General features: G+C 42.5%; 1 protein-coding gene across 1 annotated transcript in view; it reads right to left on the reverse strand.

Annotated features, from left to right (window-relative positions):
• Positions 1-231: 231 nt before the first annotated feature.
• The window catches only part of LOC103776006 (mucin-5B-like), a gene marked incomplete at both ends in the record, with an annotated part of 20,547 nt that continues 2,133 nt past the window's right edge, over positions 232-18,645 (reverse strand). The window contains 26 exons of the mRNA XM_008943485.1: positions 232-626; positions 1,645-1,836; positions 1,922-1,965; positions 2,646-2,772; positions 3,146-3,274; positions 3,371-3,527; positions 3,772-4,011; positions 4,883-5,062; positions 5,594-5,707; positions 5,795-5,933; positions 6,374-6,525; positions 7,251-7,351; positions 7,738-7,790; positions 8,606-8,918; positions 9,650-9,776; positions 10,528-10,622; positions 11,083-11,247; positions 11,334-11,471; positions 12,076-12,145; positions 12,744-12,854; positions 13,578-13,716; positions 14,507-14,624; positions 15,058-15,183; positions 16,101-16,317; positions 16,519-16,628; positions 17,944-18,034. Of these exons, the coding sequence (XP_008941733.1) occupies positions 232-626; positions 1,645-1,836; positions 1,922-1,965; positions 2,646-2,772; positions 3,146-3,274; positions 3,371-3,527; positions 3,772-4,011; positions 4,883-5,062; positions 5,594-5,707; positions 5,795-5,933; positions 6,374-6,525; positions 7,251-7,351; positions 7,738-7,790; positions 8,606-8,918; positions 9,650-9,776; positions 10,528-10,622; positions 11,083-11,247; positions 11,334-11,471; positions 12,076-12,145; positions 12,744-12,854; positions 13,578-13,716; positions 14,507-14,624; positions 15,058-15,183; positions 16,101-16,317; positions 16,519-16,628; positions 17,944-18,034 (3,843 nt within the window). The remainder of the gene's footprint in view (positions 627-1,644; positions 1,837-1,921; positions 1,966-2,645; positions 2,773-3,145; positions 3,275-3,370; positions 3,528-3,771; positions 4,012-4,882; positions 5,063-5,593; positions 5,708-5,794; positions 5,934-6,373; positions 6,526-7,250; positions 7,352-7,737; positions 7,791-8,605; positions 8,919-9,649; positions 9,777-10,527; positions 10,623-11,082; positions 11,248-11,333; positions 11,472-12,075; positions 12,146-12,743; positions 12,855-13,577; positions 13,717-14,506; positions 14,625-15,057; positions 15,184-16,100; positions 16,318-16,518; positions 16,629-17,943; positions 18,035-18,645) is intronic.

The following is an 18,645-nucleotide window of genomic DNA, read 5'->3' on the forward strand; positions in this document are numbered from 1 at the left end:
AGTGGAGGCAGTGGTGGGTGATGTTGGGGGCACGGTTGCCACTGTGGAGGTTTCTGCTGGAGCAGACGTGGTCTGGTGTCCTGCTGTTGGGGTTTGTGTTGTCCTTGCTGTAGAGGATCTTTCAGCTGGAGCTGTTGTGTGCTCCGTGTCTCTCGGGGTCACTGTGGGTAGTTCTGTTCTTTGCGTCTCCGTCTCTTGTTTCGGTGTTGTCGGTTTGATCTTTGTCTGTACTGTCAGCGTTGTTGTTTCTGCAGCAGTAGGTGTTGTGGTTGCTCCCGTGGTTCTCGGGGTTGTGGTTTGTGTTTCTGAACAGGGCACATAGCTGCAGCACAACACTCGGACCTCGTAATTGTAGCACTGCTGGTCCTCCTGCTCTGCGTTGTTGCATTTCAGTCCTGTGCTGGGACTGCATTCTACTGTCTGGTTTAGCTGGTGGAGCTCCACGTCGGGGTGTTCTTTGGCTCTGCACTGAACTTCGTCTGGGTTTTTGCACACTCTGTACCCTTTAGCTCTGAGATTTGCCAAGGTTTCATCATCCCCACCGTCCGCGGTGTCTCCGGGCTGCGTGGAGTCGAACCAGCCCGACCAGGAGCACACCTTCTTCACACACACAGTCGTCACTGGTGCTGTGCTTGTCAGCTCTGGAATTGAAAGGAGGAAACATAAAAACTTGTCTCTTCTTATTGAAGTGCCAGGTAAGAAATATTCACCTCCCATACTTTTCCTTGTATGGAATTTTGTAGGTGTTGCTGTATTGTTTTACTTTTAAGGAACTTGCTTTGATAGGCTCAAATTTCATTTCTAAGGCATGTTTTTATCTCATGTTTGTCTTCTTTTTCTGGTGATACCTTTTGTGGCATTTATTTTAGAAGTTGTAGTTAAATATAGCTAGTATGATATCCTCTGTGGGGGACATCAATTCATAGGATGATATTATCTCACCTTTGCTATGATGTAAGGAAGAGGAGGTTCCATTCTCCTTGGTATTCTCTCTACACTTATTTACACTTCACTCCATAACCACACAGGTTTGAAAATATTTGTATAGGTTAATGATTTTTCTACTTATTTTAATATGATAACATGTAATACATTTATAAATAGATATTTAATATATTGGAGTGTACTGTAGGAGTAGATGGAACATGTTGGTTCGCTTGTTAAATACAGTTAGGAAAGGTTCCAAAGAATGGTTTTAAATAATTTGAGCATTTCCTCAAACTACATTTCTTATCTCCACTTTGCACTAATGTAGTTGGTGGTTTAAAAACTGGCAGTCATTGTCTTTTGTGTTTTTGGAAGTTGGTCTAAAACTGCTGGGTGGTGTTTGCAAGGAAAGGAGGAGATTCTCCAGGGTGGAATGATTAATAATCGCTATCATTTTATTCCCCCTGGAAAAGACATGGTGAAGCAATGAAGAGTGAGTGTGGTAAAAAAGGCACTACCCCTTCCTACCTCCTTATGGTCTCCTTAGCAACTGAAGCTGCCAGATGAATGGGTGGCTCCAGCAGAAGTCAACAGTTTCCAGTAGAATTCTATGCCATTAAGCTATTGAAAGGCCCTTCCTTTCAGTCCCTCTCAGGCAATTTCCAGTCCCTTCCAGAGTACTTTTTTCCATCATTTTAAAGACTTATTGATGCATACCTGGAGCAGTAGTTGTGGGTCGACTTGTAGAAAATGTGAAGGGGGTTGTTGTAGAGCCACATCTGTTGATCTCTCTGTTTATTGTTCCATTGACGTCGCACATTGCACTGAGACACCAGCCAGCTCCATCTGTGGTGTTGTAGATGACCTCACCATATTTATAGCTTTTCTCTTCATAAATGCAGTAGCATGCTGTAATTCAGAAGAAGTTTGTTGTCAGGCATCTATGTAAAGATAATATCATCCAACATTTCATTTTCTTAATCGTTCTTCTTACCTTTATCATCAAACTTGCACTGTAAACCTTCTGGTGTGCATTCACTGAAATAAAAAAACCACATTATTTGATTATGAGGGAATTTTATTAGTCATCTTCCAGCCAGATACCAGCATCAAGAGACAGGACACTTTCTTTGTTTATTTCTTTAGTGTCCAGTTCACATTGGTTTCTTTTTTTTGCCATTGTTTTCCAAAATCTCTCTTTATGTTAAACCCAAACATAGAAGTGAAGCTCAATATTAGGCAAAGATAGAGGTAGAAGTCTTAAGGAAGACTTTCCTTCTTTATCACTTTCCTTGCTCTTGCAATGTAAAAAGCAGGCTAAAGAGGGGAAGAATCTAAATACTACAAGCAGTATGAGGTTGTAATAAAATCCTTGGACATAGACTTCTATTACATATCTGTACTCCTGGAACAGTAATTTCCCTGCCATAGGAATGGGAAATAGAGAACTCCTGGTTGTAAATGATGTGCAGTTCTCTTTCTGTCTTTATGCTGAAGATTTACAACATCATCAGGAACAAATTCAGCAGAACACAAGATCACAGAAGAACTTCTTACTACTACTAGTAGGAAAACCACATACTATGTTAGATACCAAGGCATTGCACACAGGCAGCATAAACCACTCCTGTCACGTAACAGGGACGTGCAACTGCCCACCACTGTTTGTTTGGATCATTTTCCCTCATACAGGGTGAGGCTGGCGTGTCAAGTCTTACCATACTTTACACTCCTCCCGTTCATATATCTTTCCATCTTCCTCCTCATAACAGTCACAGAGATTCACACACTTCATCTCATCCTCGTGGAAATACGGCTTGTCTGGGGGGCAGCTCGGGTAGCAGCCTGCAGAAAGGGAAAGGCCACGGAGGAGGCAGAGAAGGTGACAATCAGATCAAGGCAGGGAAGGTTTTGTTTGTGCAGAATGTGTGTGCAGGGTTTGTTTTGAATAGTCATAATTTTTACTGCTTTTATTTTTTTCAATAATTCTAGGAAGTCGTGCAGAGAACTAACATCAGCAAGAGCCCACCCAGAAGGACTTAGTCCTAGAGAAGATTTTAACTCAAATTCCCATACTCTGCCTCCCTTCAGGTGGGTGCAATAACATTGAAGAGAATTGCATGGTGCAAATGTCCCTGATGGGGGAAATACACTCCATTAAAGACAATTAATAATATAATAAAACGTCCCCACTTAAAGATACTGGCAGCTTTTTTACCTTCTAAACCTGGCAAGTCATGGAGGCATTTTCCACTTGGGTTCCTACAGGTCTTCATGCAAGGTGCTCCACAAGGCTTGTAGTGCCACTCACATTCCCCGTGTTGGTTGTAGTAGTCGCAGAACAGTGCTAAGGAGAGAGAGAAATTTGGATGTGTTCATAAAAAGAAAAACAAACAACATTTAACTGCACTCACAGAAGAAACATTTGGGGCAGAAAACTCACGGCAGATCGATGGGGTTCTCCAGGCTACGCAGACACCAACTTCACTGCAGGCTTGAGCATAGGCAGCCACTGCTGTGCAGAAGCAATCACAGTCTCCCCCCGTGTCACAGGCACAAGCATCTGTCACACACGCTTGGTAATACCCTGCTGGCTCAACCTGTTGTTGAAAAGAAATGTCATACCATACGTCCTGCTTTCTAAGTTCTTTCTTAGCTCTGCTGGGGTGATTTCCTTAAAATCGTAATATTTCTTACAAGTACAGATGATAGATCTGTCCCATTGTTAGGATTCAGATTGATGTTTTTCTGGCAGTGAGACATGCCCATGAATTAGACATTTCTCTATGATTCCATAACACACAGATCTGGTCTTCCCAGAGTAAACTTCTGCCCTGGCAGTACCTGGGAGTGACAGGCTGCGAAGACGTTGCTGTTGATGATGCTGCACTGCTTCTCTGACCAGGACTTTCGGTAAGGGTTGGTGGAACAAGGGTCCTTTATGCTGTAAGCATCAGGACATGTAGAGGATACTTTCCAGCTGTTTCCAAACTCTAGGACGTTCTCTACCACAGACTGACTCCTTGTAGTGAAGTCGTTGATGCCATTGCCATCATAATTTCCACAAAGGCCACAGATTTGTCCCTGCAAAAGGAAGCAAAGAAAATAATAATGGATGTGAGAAAACTTGAAACAACATTTGAAATGGAAAGAATACTTGAAATTCATCTCTTAGAATGGTGCCTTTCCATTTTATCATTCCTGAACATCTTCATCCTTTGTTTCCTCAGTAGCAGAACACAACCAGTAAAGCTGGGAGGATGCTGTTGTTGACTTAAATGTTGAAGAATAAACCCATCTTTGCCATTGTAAGCTTCTGTCTTTGAGGTATCTTCAACAAGGGAACAAGGACTCACAGTAGGCTGTTCATTTAAGCTGTTTTATACAACAGATGTACATATAAAACCCAGCTTTACAAAGCTCTCATGAACACTACCAGTCCAGCCACACGCCTGCTCATTGAGTCTTTACTGTTGTGACTGCTCACAGGTATGAGAAGAAATCCCTTTTTGGCACATCCAGAAATCTCCCTCCTTCCCCCTTGGAGTAGGATAATTTGATTTGGATTTTGCCAGTGAGAACTGGAAACAATGGATTACTTTCAAGATCAAGACTCCTCAGTTGATGTCTACCCCTGTAGCTATGTCATGTTAAGGTCTGATAACCTCTCCCAAGGTTCAGTGGGTAATTTTAACAAATTCAAGTCCACAAAAGCAGTTTGCCAGCTCAAGTTCTGTCAGGCCACATAGACATTGAAAGGTGCCTTCAGTGCTTAGAGCAGCAGCAAGATGATGACAGGTCTTCCTGAAGCACCAGAGGAATGAAAAAACGACATGGGATGTCCCACAGGAATGGAAGAGACATCACCTCCCTGGGGTCTTGGCAGGACCTCAACAAAATTCACACCCAATCCAGATCTGGGCTGTAAATTGACATTTAACTGCTAGTTCCACACCTTAAAGCCAGGGCTGAGCTTGATGAAGATGCTGGTTTTCTTGTTCCACATGAGGATGAGTCCACTGGTGGTCTCAATTACCAGGTAGGTACCCATGGTGCGGACCGTGTATGGCACCTGCTCATCCTGTCCCCTCTTCACAACACTGATGTGCTCCTCCCCAAGGATCAGTTCATGGCTCTGCAACAGCAGGAGGAGGTGATTAGAAGTGAACTCAGTAGCTGAAACAGCTCCTCAGCATGTTCTTCTGCTTTTAGGAGTACTACAAACAGTTCATATAATGAAAACAAATAATCCCCATGGGATAAAAGCATACAGTGCAAAGCTCAGGTTTCTGGAACTGGGGTAAAAAGGTATTTTAAATGGTGAGTTTTTGGAGAGTTTTGGAGGAACTGCATTGCACAGAATAAAATCTCCTTCTGATGTGACAGGGTGAATTTCTTCCATAGACAATTTTCCTGTAGATCTGTAGTTTGCCTGAGAGTGGCATAAGACAGGGTGGGAAATGGAAAAGATAGAAAGGTGGGAAGCTCTAGCAAATATTTCACTTGAATCTGATTTAAGCCTAATTTAGAAGTTGATTTGCTTTTTAAAATATTTTTCTGACTTCCTTGAAGCATTGGGTTATCTAGGCTTCTCCCAGGCCCTGAACAGAGACAGAACAAATCTAGTCTATACACAAAACCTCCTTTATACACAAAACTTTCCTACCTCTAAGAAAACTTTGATAGATTTTGAGCAAGTTGTCCCAGTGTTGCCACAGGGGATATTTTCAGTGATAACCCTGAAGGTGCCATTGGTTGTGCCACTCTTCCCACAGTGGTCCTGGGTAAAGAAAAACATTTAAAAAGATATTATTTTTGTAGACACAGTCAAGGTTATGTCTCATTTGCTGTTGCTCATTCTCAGTACCTGGACCAGTGTGTATTCACAGTTCCCATTGAAGCTGAACCTTTTGTCATCAAAGGTGGTATAGTGACCATCTCCATAGACAGCACAAGTGCCCAGACACTGATTTTCGGTGCATTCCCACTTCCTGTTCTTGCATACACTAGGAAGGAGAGTCAAATATTTTAATAATAAAACCCTTTTGTGTAGACACATCCCAACAACTCAGGATTCGTTTGGCAGCTCATCCCTGGTAAATGTGGCATTGATTCTGGAGTTAAAATAGTCTTGTACACTTTTCATGGGAAGAATGAAAGCAAAGCTCTGTTCTGCTGCTCTGGGTGTGTTAACTGCAAAACAGGATGATACTTAATGAATGCATGACTTAATGAATGCTGTTGCCCTAAAGATTTTCCCCCGTTCTGTGCTTTGGCCATCTGCCTACATCAGAAGGAAACCTGCTCATACTGTTTAATCCAAAACGAAAAGGTCCCTCAGCAGATGAAATGTGCAGCCCAAATCTTTCCTCACTTCTGTACCATTTAAAAACTTTGGAAAGGCAAATGATGGAACCAGGAAAGCTGCTTCTGAGGCAATGTTTACCAGGTGTTACAGTCAACGTTGATCTTCTCCCCAGGCTGGTACATGGCTTCGTTGTGAATGCATGGACATTCCTCTTCAGGAATGCAGCCACCGCTGCCATCGGACACCAGGCCGGCTGGGCACACACAGCCAGACAGACACTGTGTGTTATACTGCAAAAGCCAAGAGTGAGACAGAATTTCAGAAAGAAATAATCACAGTAGAAAAAGGAAGGTTAAATGCTTGCAGAATGTCTATGATCTTATTGCTGCCCAGCTTACAGGGAAGAGGAATACAAAGCACTGAATGGAAAAAAACAAAGGAAGTTATTAGCACTGATTTAAGAGAATATACTTCTGTTAAAGATCAATGGTTTATGTGTGCCCACCCTGACTGCTCTACTGGGGGCTGTGAAATCTGAAATACATTGAATCTTAAGTCTTGCTCTGTGTTAGTCAAGTCAGGTTAAAATCAGTTTCTCTCCTGTGGTACTCCTTCATGAAATGGCTCGTGGCTACCACGCACCAAGGTGGAGTCATAATTAGATGTGCAAGAAATTCACAATCACATCATGGTATGAGGGAGAATGATCTCTCCTGGCCAGTTTATAGCCACTAATTTTCTCCTAAAGCACTAAAATGTGTGGCAGAACCCTCAATATTTTCACTACTAATTACTGTTGCCTGCAGTAGCTGAAGAAAGGTGGACATGAAACATTAATTAAATTGGGTGTTACTTGATTATACTTTGGTCTAAGGCACCTATTATTAATGTGTTTGAGACTTTTCCTACAAGAACAAAGTATCTGTGTTGTAGATTTGGAGTGGATCTGATAGACCCATCCCTTCAGAGCAGACAAGCCCAGAAGCACCATTTCACCCAGCCACGACAAACTTACACACTGCATGTCCAGAGTCTGGCAACTTTTTTGGCACTCTGCTCCAGTTGTTCCTGCCGTGGTGTTTCTGCAGTCGAAGTAGACCATGGGAGATTTACAGGCTGGAGGAAGGAGAGAAGTGGGAGCAGTAAGAAATAGCACAGGGTTTATCTCGCAGCTGGGGCCATAAAAACTAACTAGAAATTCTTTGGAAATTGGGTATTTCAGTTAGTGTGGACTGCTGTCCCTAGTCAATCTGCTAAATAGATTCACTTCAGAGCACTGAATTCCCAGAAGAAGAAAACCCATAGTATTTCAGAGAAAAATCTTTATGAAGAGGAGGTCTTACCATTAATCTAAGTTCACTGCTGCCTTTTATGATAACAGCTGCACTATAACTATATCAGAAATACTTCTATTATTTAAAAATCCATTAAGAAAAATCAATTCTATCAACTCTTTCTGTCCAAAACCTGGCAGAGAGAAGAAGATAAGTGGAAGATTTTACCTGGAGTGGGATTGGGTGCTCCAATGCAATTCAATTGTCCCTGGATGCAATTACTGTAAGAGAGGGAAAAACATTTTTTAGTTTTTTTTTTTCTCTCAAAACAGGTACTGGGACTGAGAGCTACTTCTCTCTTGTCCAGTTCCAGAAGTTTGGAAGGAATTCAGGGAATAATTTCCCTCAATACCACTACCAGTGCTGCTTTCATGTGATACCTGTTGTTACTTAACAGGAAAAATCATAATCTTTGTCTCTGCTTGTTACTTTCTCTTAAGATCTCTTCTTGCTGGTGTTGTCATAATTTTATGCTTGAGAAGTCATGGAGTTAAATAGAAAATGTACCTAAACACAACTGCTCTATCAATCTGGAAATATCATAGAGTCATAAAATCATTCAGGTTGGAAAAGATCTTTAAGACCACATCTCCACAACTTGTAGGTCCCTCCAGGGATGAGAACTCCACCCCTGCCCTGGGCAGTCTGGGCCAGGCCTTGACAACCCTTTTGGGGAAGAAATTTTTCCTAGTTTTGAACCTAAACCTCCCCTGGCACAACTTGAGGCCATTTCCTCCTGTCCTGTCCTCCCTTCTGGCTCTTCTTGTAGATAAGGTCCCTTCCAACCCAAGCCATTCTATGATTCCATGGGCATCACATTTGTTAACCTCCAGTCAACTGGAACCTCCCCAGTTAGCCAGGACTGCTGGTAAATGATGGAAAGTGGCCTGGAGAACTTCCACCAGCTCCTTCAGCACCCTTGGGTGCATCCCCATAAACCTCTGTATTGAAATTGAGGCAAGGCATGGTGAGATTCATTTAAATGTAGCAGATTTTAACAAGGAAATACATCTACTATTGCAAAAGATTCCCTTACCAAACAAGCCCATTTTCACGGATGACTTCTCCCAGGGGTATGGGAGATCCTCTGTAGTAGCAGGGGCATTGGCTAGCAGGCACACATTTGCCACTCTCATCCATGTAGGTGCCATTTGTGCAGGTGCAGCCATCCACGGGGACAAACTCGATGCTGCAGGTGACATCAGGCTCGCTCAGAGCCCGGCAGGGGGGGGGGCAGGAGGGGGGGGTGTAGCTGTAGCTTAGGGATTTGGGACATCGGCAGGTGGGTGGACAGGAGGAGATGGTGTAGCTGTAGCTTAGGGATTTGGGACATGAGGTGGTGTATTTTGCTTGAGAGAGGAGAATAAATAGGTTTGTTAATTCCAGATGGTAATTTCTGGTGGGTAAAAATCCCCCCCAGGCAGTAGAAAGAACGTGTAAAGAATACTGTACACCTCTGCCTGTGCTGAATCTTTCAAGTAAAGGTATTTCTGCATACTTCCAGAGTTAGACCTGAAAAGCTGCTGTACAGGTGGAGGAAGTGATGGATGTAAAGAAGACAATATTTTTTCAGATGAAGTCTTGGGAATAAAACTCCATTTGTTGCTGCCATGCATTGCCAAGACTTCCACACCCTTTGAAGTGTGAACCAAAACGTCTCTTTGAATGTCTCCTGCTAGACTGGATAAACTATGAGATGAGCAGAACCCAGCATGCAGCTTCAGAGACCTTCATCTGCAGGAGCTCTGGTTAGTATTGCTAGTGCTGCTATTCTAATATGTCACATTTTCTCTACAATAACTTGTGATACATAAAGCTGCAGTGAAATTCAAAGTCACAGGAACAGGTAGAGGCAATTCCATACCAGCAGCTCTTTCCCAAGCTGTGTCTCCTGCCTGTTCATATTGATTCTAGCAATGGATTGATTCTAAGGAAACAACAGAGAATTCCTTCCAGGAGTTCACTTAACACGTTCCCTTCTGCAAAGCCTCCTAGATTTGTCTAGAAATCAGCATGAAATACTCTGTGACAAGCAACTTTTATGGATGTGTTCTCTCAGGAAAAGGTTCAGAGTACTTACAGCAGACATCAGTCCTCCAGCCAGGGAGCTGGATTCCTCTAGCAGCACAGGCTCTCACGTAGGAAGACAGAGCTGCACAGAGGCAGTCCTCACTATTTTCACAGTTACAGGTGTCAAACATGCAGTTCTGAGAATACAGAGAAAAATAAAGTCTCAGCACTGGTAATATTGTCAAATGAAAAGAAAAAAGAATGTTATCTATCTCATCTCATGCCCTAAGCCTTCTTCAGATAGTCTCACTCATAGACAACACCAACACAACTTTATTGCTTCTCAGTCTGTGTCTGAGTTTCCTGGCAGAGGAGAATGAAGGTAATGGAAAGTCAATCGATGGCTGCAGTTATTATTGGGAAATAATGGTCTTAAAACCCATTGTACATTTAGCAGCTTCATCTTCCTCCAAACCATGTTTATGAATGTGCTGCACGGCAGAGGATGGAGCTGTGTTCACAGCACCCAGTCCAGACATCACTTTCCCACTGTCCACACCTGGATGGTTCACAGTGAGAAGAAAGATTGGCAACACGTTGTTAGCAGAATGATGTTAATTAGCTGATGGGCTTTCTGTGCTGAGTGGTTATTAATGAGATCTGGGGCTGGTGAGACAACAACGCACCGTTATCTGAATATCCACTTGACATGTCTTTGCATCTACTTCCTACCATCTGTGTATGTCCACTCAGGAGATTAAATAAATCATAAATAGCTGCCTTTTCATTTGCAAGCAAGTCAGGATCAAGCACACATTGAAAGAAGGAGGAGCTGAGCTACAGGAATGAAGATGCAGGTGCAGTGTCTGGAGCTGCCCTCCTCTGCCTGCCGGTTGTAATGATCCTATTCCTGTTGTTCCTACAGGGAAAAGCAGCCTGGCAAAGTACCGTGTGGTGAACAGAGGGGTTCACTGCGTGGTGACAGGCAGCAAAAGGTCCCTCGCTGTCTGTCAGCAGCCCACACCAGTGCTCGGCGTATTTTTCTGTGGAGAGAACGACCAGTGGACACCACGTTACCCTTTGTCTGTCATCTGTCACAAAACCCTGGTCTAGAAAGCCAGTTCTGAGATTACATCAGACTTCTCCTGTCTTTTTTTTTCACTCAGCTTGTGGGCTGAGGTTCCTAAACCCAAAGAAAAGTGCTTGATGAAGGGGATGAATAAAAGACTTCCAGAGATACTCCTGCAATCCTAAATAATTAGACATCCTCTCTATTTTCAGTGCCCATACAGTTGCCTTCTGTTATATTTCTGTGACTCTTCCTTTACTTTGTTACTTATCTTACATGCTTCCATTTGGAATCTTTGCTTCTAATTCCAGACATATATTTTTACCAAGTTTAGAAGTCTTCATTCCCTTATCTTTGCTTTCCAACAGATGTTTTTTCCTTAGGGATGAGCAAAAAAACCCAAAAACCTATCAGAAGCTCTCAGAAGCACACACCGTTGTCGATGCTGAGTGCACAGGGGTTCTCAAAGCTGCGCTGGACGTTGGGGCAGGAAGCCTGAGTTTTCCATGTATTAGCAAATGCTGTTGCTGTCCCTTCAATTATTCCACTTATGGCCTTGAAATCATCGGTTTGGATATTATTGAAGTTTCCACACAGACCTGTTGAAAAGCAATGAAAAGTTTAATGCTGCTCGTGTTGGCCAGAAGACCTCCAGGAGGATGCTTTTTGTCTTTCATTCACTTACCACAGGTCTGGTTCTTGAAAGCAGGATCCAGTCTCACAAACACTTGCATGATGGGTGTGATTTGGACTTCCAGGTGGACACCAAGGTTTGTCTGCACGATGATGAAGAACGTCGAGGGTCTGAACACGGTGACGTTAGCTACAGGTGAAAAACAGGACGTTGGCTTTCTGATTGAGGTGAAAGGCTGGAAACTGAACCACTACAGCATTCTGGGATTGAATTATTGTAAATTCCAAGGTAAAATAAACCCAATCTTTAGGAAAACGAATCAGGAATATAAATCAAAATTTACAATTCAGAGTTTGCTGGTGGCTACTAAGTTGTTTATTTGCTGTCTCAACATCAAGCAGCTGGAGATGACACTGTCCAAGAGAATAAGAAGGGAAAATTGTGTAGCATTGAGCACTAAAATGAATGCTCCTAGTTTTGTTTTAAGATTGTACAGCATGCATTGGAGCCACCACTCTGCTAGAGGGGGGAAATAAACAGTTCTGGAGGTCAGAGATACTGCATAGAATCATTAGTTATTGGGACAGCAAAAATCAAATTTCTGCCCAAGGAAATGTTTTTTCATTCAAAAGCACTGGTGTGACTCAAGAAATATCCCAAAGAGAACCAAGGTGTGAAGATGCAGGTTCTGAGCAGATCACAGCCTTTGAATCTCCCGTAGTTTAAGCAAAGAAGCAGGTGTGGAGTTAAAGCTCTGAGGTTATTGCTCATGGATTGTTAGAGAAAAAACTACCTGCTGAGAAGGGCAGCTGGGTGTAGATGGAGTTCACAAACACACCACCATCAGATTTGACCTCGATGAGCTGGAAAGGAAGAGGAAGAAGAGGCAACTGTGTGAAGGGCAGCTGTAGTCCAAAGAGTGATAACGGAGATGATCACAGTGATATTAATTAAATGGATATTAAATAATAAGGGAAGATTTTTGTGATTTTGCCTCCTTCCTCCTTCCACTTTGCACACTTTACTAATTGCCCCTGCTACAAAAGAATTATTTTGTCAGCTCCTTAGAGAATTACATCATCTCTGTTTCTCTGAACACATCTTTGGGATGAATTACATCCCTCACTGTTGTACTTGCTGTTTCTAAGCTAAAAGCTCATGGTTGTTTTTTCCATTTAATAGGCAGAGAAAATAGCTTTTTTCTGCTTTGTGAGTACAATGATTTCCTTAATGAACTTCCTGCAAAGCCAGATTTATGGCTGATCTGATTTTCATAACAACATCAGATTCTTTTCACTCGATTAAAAGTAACACATACTTATTCTATGTGCTGACCACTGGAGAGAGAAAGGCAGTTCCCCGATTTCTTTGCTCCCCATATACTTAATAATTGTTTACCCATCTTTTTTTGCTCCCCATATGCTTAAATAGCTGTTTCCCCTGCTTAATTTGCAGTCTTACAGTTTGCCCTTTGTTCATGCTGAGGGTCACTGTCTTTAAGCACGTCTCGCTGTCTGTCACGCCACATTTCCTCAGCTCTGCCAGGATGGTGAATGTTTCATCTGTACAGTGCTGTGAAACACCAAAGTCAGAAGTTAATTCATGAAAGGCTAATTACAGAAGCTTTCCCTGTAAAATTTTCTCTCAACTTTGAAAAGAATATTTCCGTTTCTGGAGAAGATTCAGACTCTCCCAAATCCAAAGCTTTCTTTTAAGCTTCAGTTTTACCTTTTGTAACAATTAGGGACAACAAGAGAATTAAAACCTAGTTTTGCATTTTATTAATGCTATCCATATTTGGAAGTTTTCTTCATGCCCACTTCTAATGTTTGATCCAATTCTCCTTTATCTCTCATTTTTCTGTACCTAGTACCAATTCTAGACAGAAGTTTCAGATAAAACATTTTTCAGGGCATACAGCTTATATATTTTTCTTTTTAAATGAATTTTGCAGAGAAGGAAAACAGCAAAGAACAGACAGAAAACAGAAAAAGCCTTTAAAAGATCAAGGACTAAGGGCTTAGCAAGATTAAGGACTAAGCAAGCCCTTAAAGAAGGCAAAACTCTCAGCAATCACTACATCACAGAAGTGGAAATTCCCCAGTGAACACCAGATGTTGGTGCATGACATCCTCATAGTTAACTGACAATTGTTATTTGAATGGCAGCAGATGTTCTAGTAAACATCTGGCTCAGTGAGAGGCAGTTTCACATCTGTGTGTCCAGAGAGGTAGGTTTCAAAAGCGTTGATTGAGGTCACCTCCTCTTTCTGACCTGTCAATGTCTGGGTCTCACCTTAGAAAGGACATAAGTGCAGTCTCCGTGGTGATCATAGTTCTTCTTATCATATGTGGAGATGTGTGAGCCTCCCTCTACTGAGCACGTTCCTGGGCAGGACTTGTCCTGGCAGCTCCACTGGCCTCCGTTACAGGTACTGGGAGAGAGAGCACAGAGTTAGCTGGGATCAGTGACGGGAGTCCAGAGCCAAGGGACTTACACTGGGGTGGGCTCAGCTACATCACTCCTGTGTGTCCCCTCCAGCTGTGGTTTGACACCCAGTAAATCGAGGTTTAGGACTTTAATTTTTCATCACATGCTCACAAAAGGAATTACTCTGGTCCACATTCACTTTATTTAATTGTTTTCCTCCTTTGGACAGGTGAATTCTCCAGCAAGAGGCGTTGGATGAGTAATTGCTTGGGATTTGCAGCTAACATAAAGCACACTGTCAAATTAAATTCTCTCCTGTTGTGTTGTACAGATGTATCAGAAATAATCAGAAATGTCAGCTGCTGATGCAGAGTGTAGCTGTTTTCTAAGGTGATGTGGTGGTGCACAGGTACAGGATGAACAGTTGTGCAATCAGAGTTGTGTTGTGTCGTCCTTTGCTTTCTCCAGAGAGAGTAAACATTTGCAAATACACAAACCACTGTAACTCCATTCCCCTTGAAGTCCAAATGTTTGAACAAAATAAAGAGGAAGATTTTTAATTGACTGTTGAGAACTCTAAACATTGTAAATCCTTGCTTTGATCTCCTTGAGTTAGAGTGCAAAGCTAGTTAAGGCTAAATAAACCAAAGAATGTTCTTTAGGGATATTTTGGAACTGTAGCAGTCAGTTAAACACACATATCAGTTACCAGTGATGCAACTGCATAGGGCAAACCCTTAAATTCATTCAATCTATGAGAGGAAACAGCAAGTTTGGAAAGTAAGAAGGATTACCAGGACTGGCACTTGTCTGCAAAAGCAGCTCCCGTGGCGTAGGTGTTGCCGTTGTAAACACAGGAGCACTGCTCCCGGGGAATGCAGCCAGAGCTGTTGATGTCATCAAACACAGTCCCTGGGTTAAGAAAGAAAAGAGATTAAAACCATAAACAATTAAAGAGGTGTTTTCTACAGACTGGTTTTGTGTGTCACAGATCCCAGGTATCCCCTCAGAGGCAGCTGTGGTGACTGGACGCAGCTACGGTGCCGACATGCCCAGGGAAGGATCCGACCTTCATGCTCTGAAATTCCACCTGCTTTGGAAGAGGGACCTCCTGCAGCACAGGTGGCTTGTTGGGAGACTGGCCTTGGTCCGTTTGCTGTTCTGCTTTCCTGCTTTTTGAGCATTGCACATGCATTGGCAGCTCAGTCAGGTACCTTTTCTCAGCTGAGACATGACAAATGCTTGAAAACCTCAACTACAGGAAGCTTAAACCCCATGGAACCTGCCCAAATCTCAAAGGAAAGCTGTTCTTTGAGGTCAGAGGTGGAAGGATGTAAGAACTTGCCTGGGGGGCAGAAACAGCCACCTATGCAGTGTTCTTCACAGAACTGAGAGCGTTCAGGGTTGGTGCACGTGTCAGCACAGGGCGAGCTGCACTCCTGGTATTGCATGTTGTAAGGACACTTCTTGGCTGAAATTTTAAAGGAGGAGAGATTGTTTTCAGTCAAGACTATTTCTAGTTCGCTGCATATGAAAACTTTTATATTCACTTCATGTTTTTTTCAGCTAAGTATAAACCAACATTAAACTGCAGGTGAGCTGCCAGCTCTCAAAACATGCCAGTTTAGCCTCCTAGGTCTGTGTTTTCCATCTGAGATGTGCTTCCTCTGCCTGTCTGCTGCTCAGCTGGCTCAGGCTAGAGCTGTGGGGCCAGCAAGGTAATGACCCCACGAAGCCAGCAAGGCCTTTGTGTCTCCTGAAGGCACCCTTTGCACGAACACCTCTATTGTCAGGAAAACCTAAGACTTAAATTCCCAAAGCTTTGGTATATTTGCATTTTTCAGATACCACTGGAAGGGCAAATAGGACCTCAGGGGCTTTTGTCTTGGAGCAAATGCTGGCAGCAGTATCAGCAGCTACACGCCCTAACCTAGTGGGTGTTTAATTCAGCACAAACCTCTGTGAAGATTACAGTGCTGCAAACTCCTCACCACCAAGCAAGAGGAGATAAGCAAGTGCTCAACCAGCCCAACACCTGTGGGGACCCAGTTAATAATTGAGAACAAAAAATGCTGTAGCCACCCTGAGAAAAGGAGAGGACTAGGAATACACACAATTTTCTTTCTCTTTTATCTACCTCCTTTACTCTCCCAGTTAATTAATTAACACTTTTACTCTCAATTGCACTATGTGTTTGATAGAGAAAAATCCAGTCTTCATTAACACCTTTAGCTCTTTTGCTGAAGTCTTCCAGCTGGAAGTTGTACATCAGGACCTTCTGGAGGAGCATCTTCAACAGCCTGCAAGTTCTTATTCACCCTCAGCATCACTTGAGAGCTGCTTGTCAGCTACAAAGCATAAAGTGAGACTTCCTCCAGTGATACTCACGGCAGAGTTTTGAGGTTCTCCAGTTCAGAGGGTGCCCACCAGCATGAGCACACTGCCGGGAGTACTCGGCAATGGTGTCACAGATGCACGAGGAGTTTTTGGACTCTTTGGAGAGGCACAAGTCATCTTGGCAAACTGAGATGTACTCTCTGACATCCACCAGGTCATTACACTCTGCAAACGCAGAGCTGGTCAGCGTTTTCTGGCATATGTCATCCTTGGGAGAAGAGAAATAAAATCAGCAACTTCCAGAAAATAGAAAGGAAAGATATTTCAGCAGAATTATTCTTTAATAGAATGTTATATCCCTCTTTAAGTTGCTGCCACCCGAGGGCTTTTCTTGTAGACCCAGTTGAAATTATAAAAGGATATAGATAAATTTGAAAGAAATATAAAAAAAGAGTCAAAGGATCCTTACAAAGCTGGCAGTGCAATTATCTGGCAGGGTAGGAGCAGAGTCTTCACAATGCTCTGTGGGCCCATCCATCTTCTGCATATTCCCAAACTGCAAGGCTGTCATCTTAACATCTGTACAAAAGAGTTTAATAATAAAGGTTGGGGCTTTTTGTTCAAGATGACTGCCTGTTATCTTTTTCTCCTCTCAAGAATTCTGCTCAGGACAGGCCAAGGCTGTTGGTTCCCTTAAGCTTTTAAACTTGATCCTCCCCTCTCCCAAAGGAAGCCCTACATCACTGCCTCCATTTGCCTTGCACAGCACCCTGGGCACAGTAAGCATTAGAAAACAACATTTTTCAACGAACCTGTTACATCTAGAAGCAACCTAAGATTTTTACCAGGTGTTCTGGTTTTGCTGGGACAGGATCCCAGTCCAGCCAGTGCCTGCAGGCTGTAGTTTGGACCCAGCCAGGGCAGCTGCTCTGAGTTGGCTGCAGGTTTATCCCATCCCATAAATGCCATGCTCAGGAGGAAAAGGGAAGTTTGCTGAGAGGGGGGCTCCTCCTGCTGCTCCGCTTCCTTCTCCTGCTCCCCCATCCCTGGAGGGGCTCATTCACCATCCTGCTCCCGAGGATGCTTTCCTGCTCGTTGTGGCTGCTGGATGCTCCCTGGGCTGAGTGTAACTCTGTGTGCTTCATACAGGTATTGGTTTGGTGGTTTTATAAATCCCTTTTCATTTTAACCTGTGGATCTCCTCTCCTTTTTGTGATCCCTCTCCCCTGCTGGGGAGGGGTCACAAGGTGATAGAGCAACTGCTGTGATTTAGCCCCAGATATGGGCTAAATGTAGACAGCAGAAAAATAATAAACTCTTTTCAGGAGGTACTGAGCCTGTGTAGGGGAGCTAGAAATGAATCTAACCAGGGATTTGGGCCATGGAAGCTGCTGTGAGACAAGGTTCAGGAGAAAGCTCAAGCTGGGAATGGGTAGAATGATGAAGATAAGATCATACACAGATTATAAATTCAGCAGGCAAATGTGGATACATCAATTTTAAGACAGAGGAGAAACAATGAATGTACTCACTAGACAAAACAATTGACTTTTGTTTTAGTGAATAGATTTCTATATTTATTTGTTAAGAGTGAAAGTCTGGCTTGTTTTTGTGGGGATTACCTGGATAAGTAAATAAACCCATGGCATACAAGAAATATGCCATCTGTTGTCAACACCAGTAGTATATTTGTATTTAAAGCATTAAATCACATTATCTGATCTCTGTACAGTGTATTTTCAATCTGAGAAAGTATTTTATCTCCTGGGTAAATAATTTAACAGAATAGGAAAGAAGAATGTTGATGATGTTAGAGTTAAAAAAAAAAAAAAATACAAAAAAGAAAGGGTATTGGAGACTTCAGAAATCAAATTTTATTGTTTATAAAACTTACTGTTGGAGTAGAACTCATTGTAAGCTGGCAAGCCATTGAAGTCCCCACAGAGTCCACAGGTCTGATTGGAGTATTTCTCATTTAATTCCAGCTAAAATGATGGAGAGTAAGTTGATAAAAGTTAGTATAAACATTCTAAAATACATTCAAGACCACTGAAAACACCTGATACCTCTAAGCATTTTTTTTTTTTTTGGCTTTGTCTGATCTGTGTAATTTTATTTAGCCATGTAATTCTAAATTACTTTAGGGGATAGAACGAAGAGCTGGCTTGGATTTGGTTTAAAATGTGGAGTTCAAGCTATTGATGCAGATTTTAGTTTTTTTCTATTTAGTTTTAGATTCAGTGTAATATTTGTATTGCTCTCAGCCTCTGACTGGGTTGGCTCAATAGAATCAAATCCCCAGCAAAAAGAAAGTCCTAAGAAAGTGAAATTCTGCCAGAAAATACTTGAAGCATTGAGTAGCCCCTGTAAAAACGCTGATGCATTAATTCTTTTAAAAAGGGAATTTTTTTCACCCATTTTTAAGCAGATCCCTGCTATCTACTAAATAATAACATCACTAAATAAGTGACTTTCCTTAAGACTCCCTGGATGCAAAATTATCTTTCTTAAGAAAGAATTGCTCAGCAGTCTGAGAGGAGAAGGCAGCAGCATCCCCTAAAACAGGCAGGGACTGCCCTGATCAGAGATTCCTGCT

This window comes from Merops nubicus, unplaced genomic scaffold, assembly GCF_000691845.1.
Source record: "Merops nubicus isolate BGI_N331 unplaced genomic scaffold, ASM69184v1 scaffold19677, whole genome shotgun sequence".
Taxonomy (NCBI): Eukaryota; Metazoa; Chordata; class Aves; order Coraciiformes; family Meropidae; genus Merops; species Merops nubicus.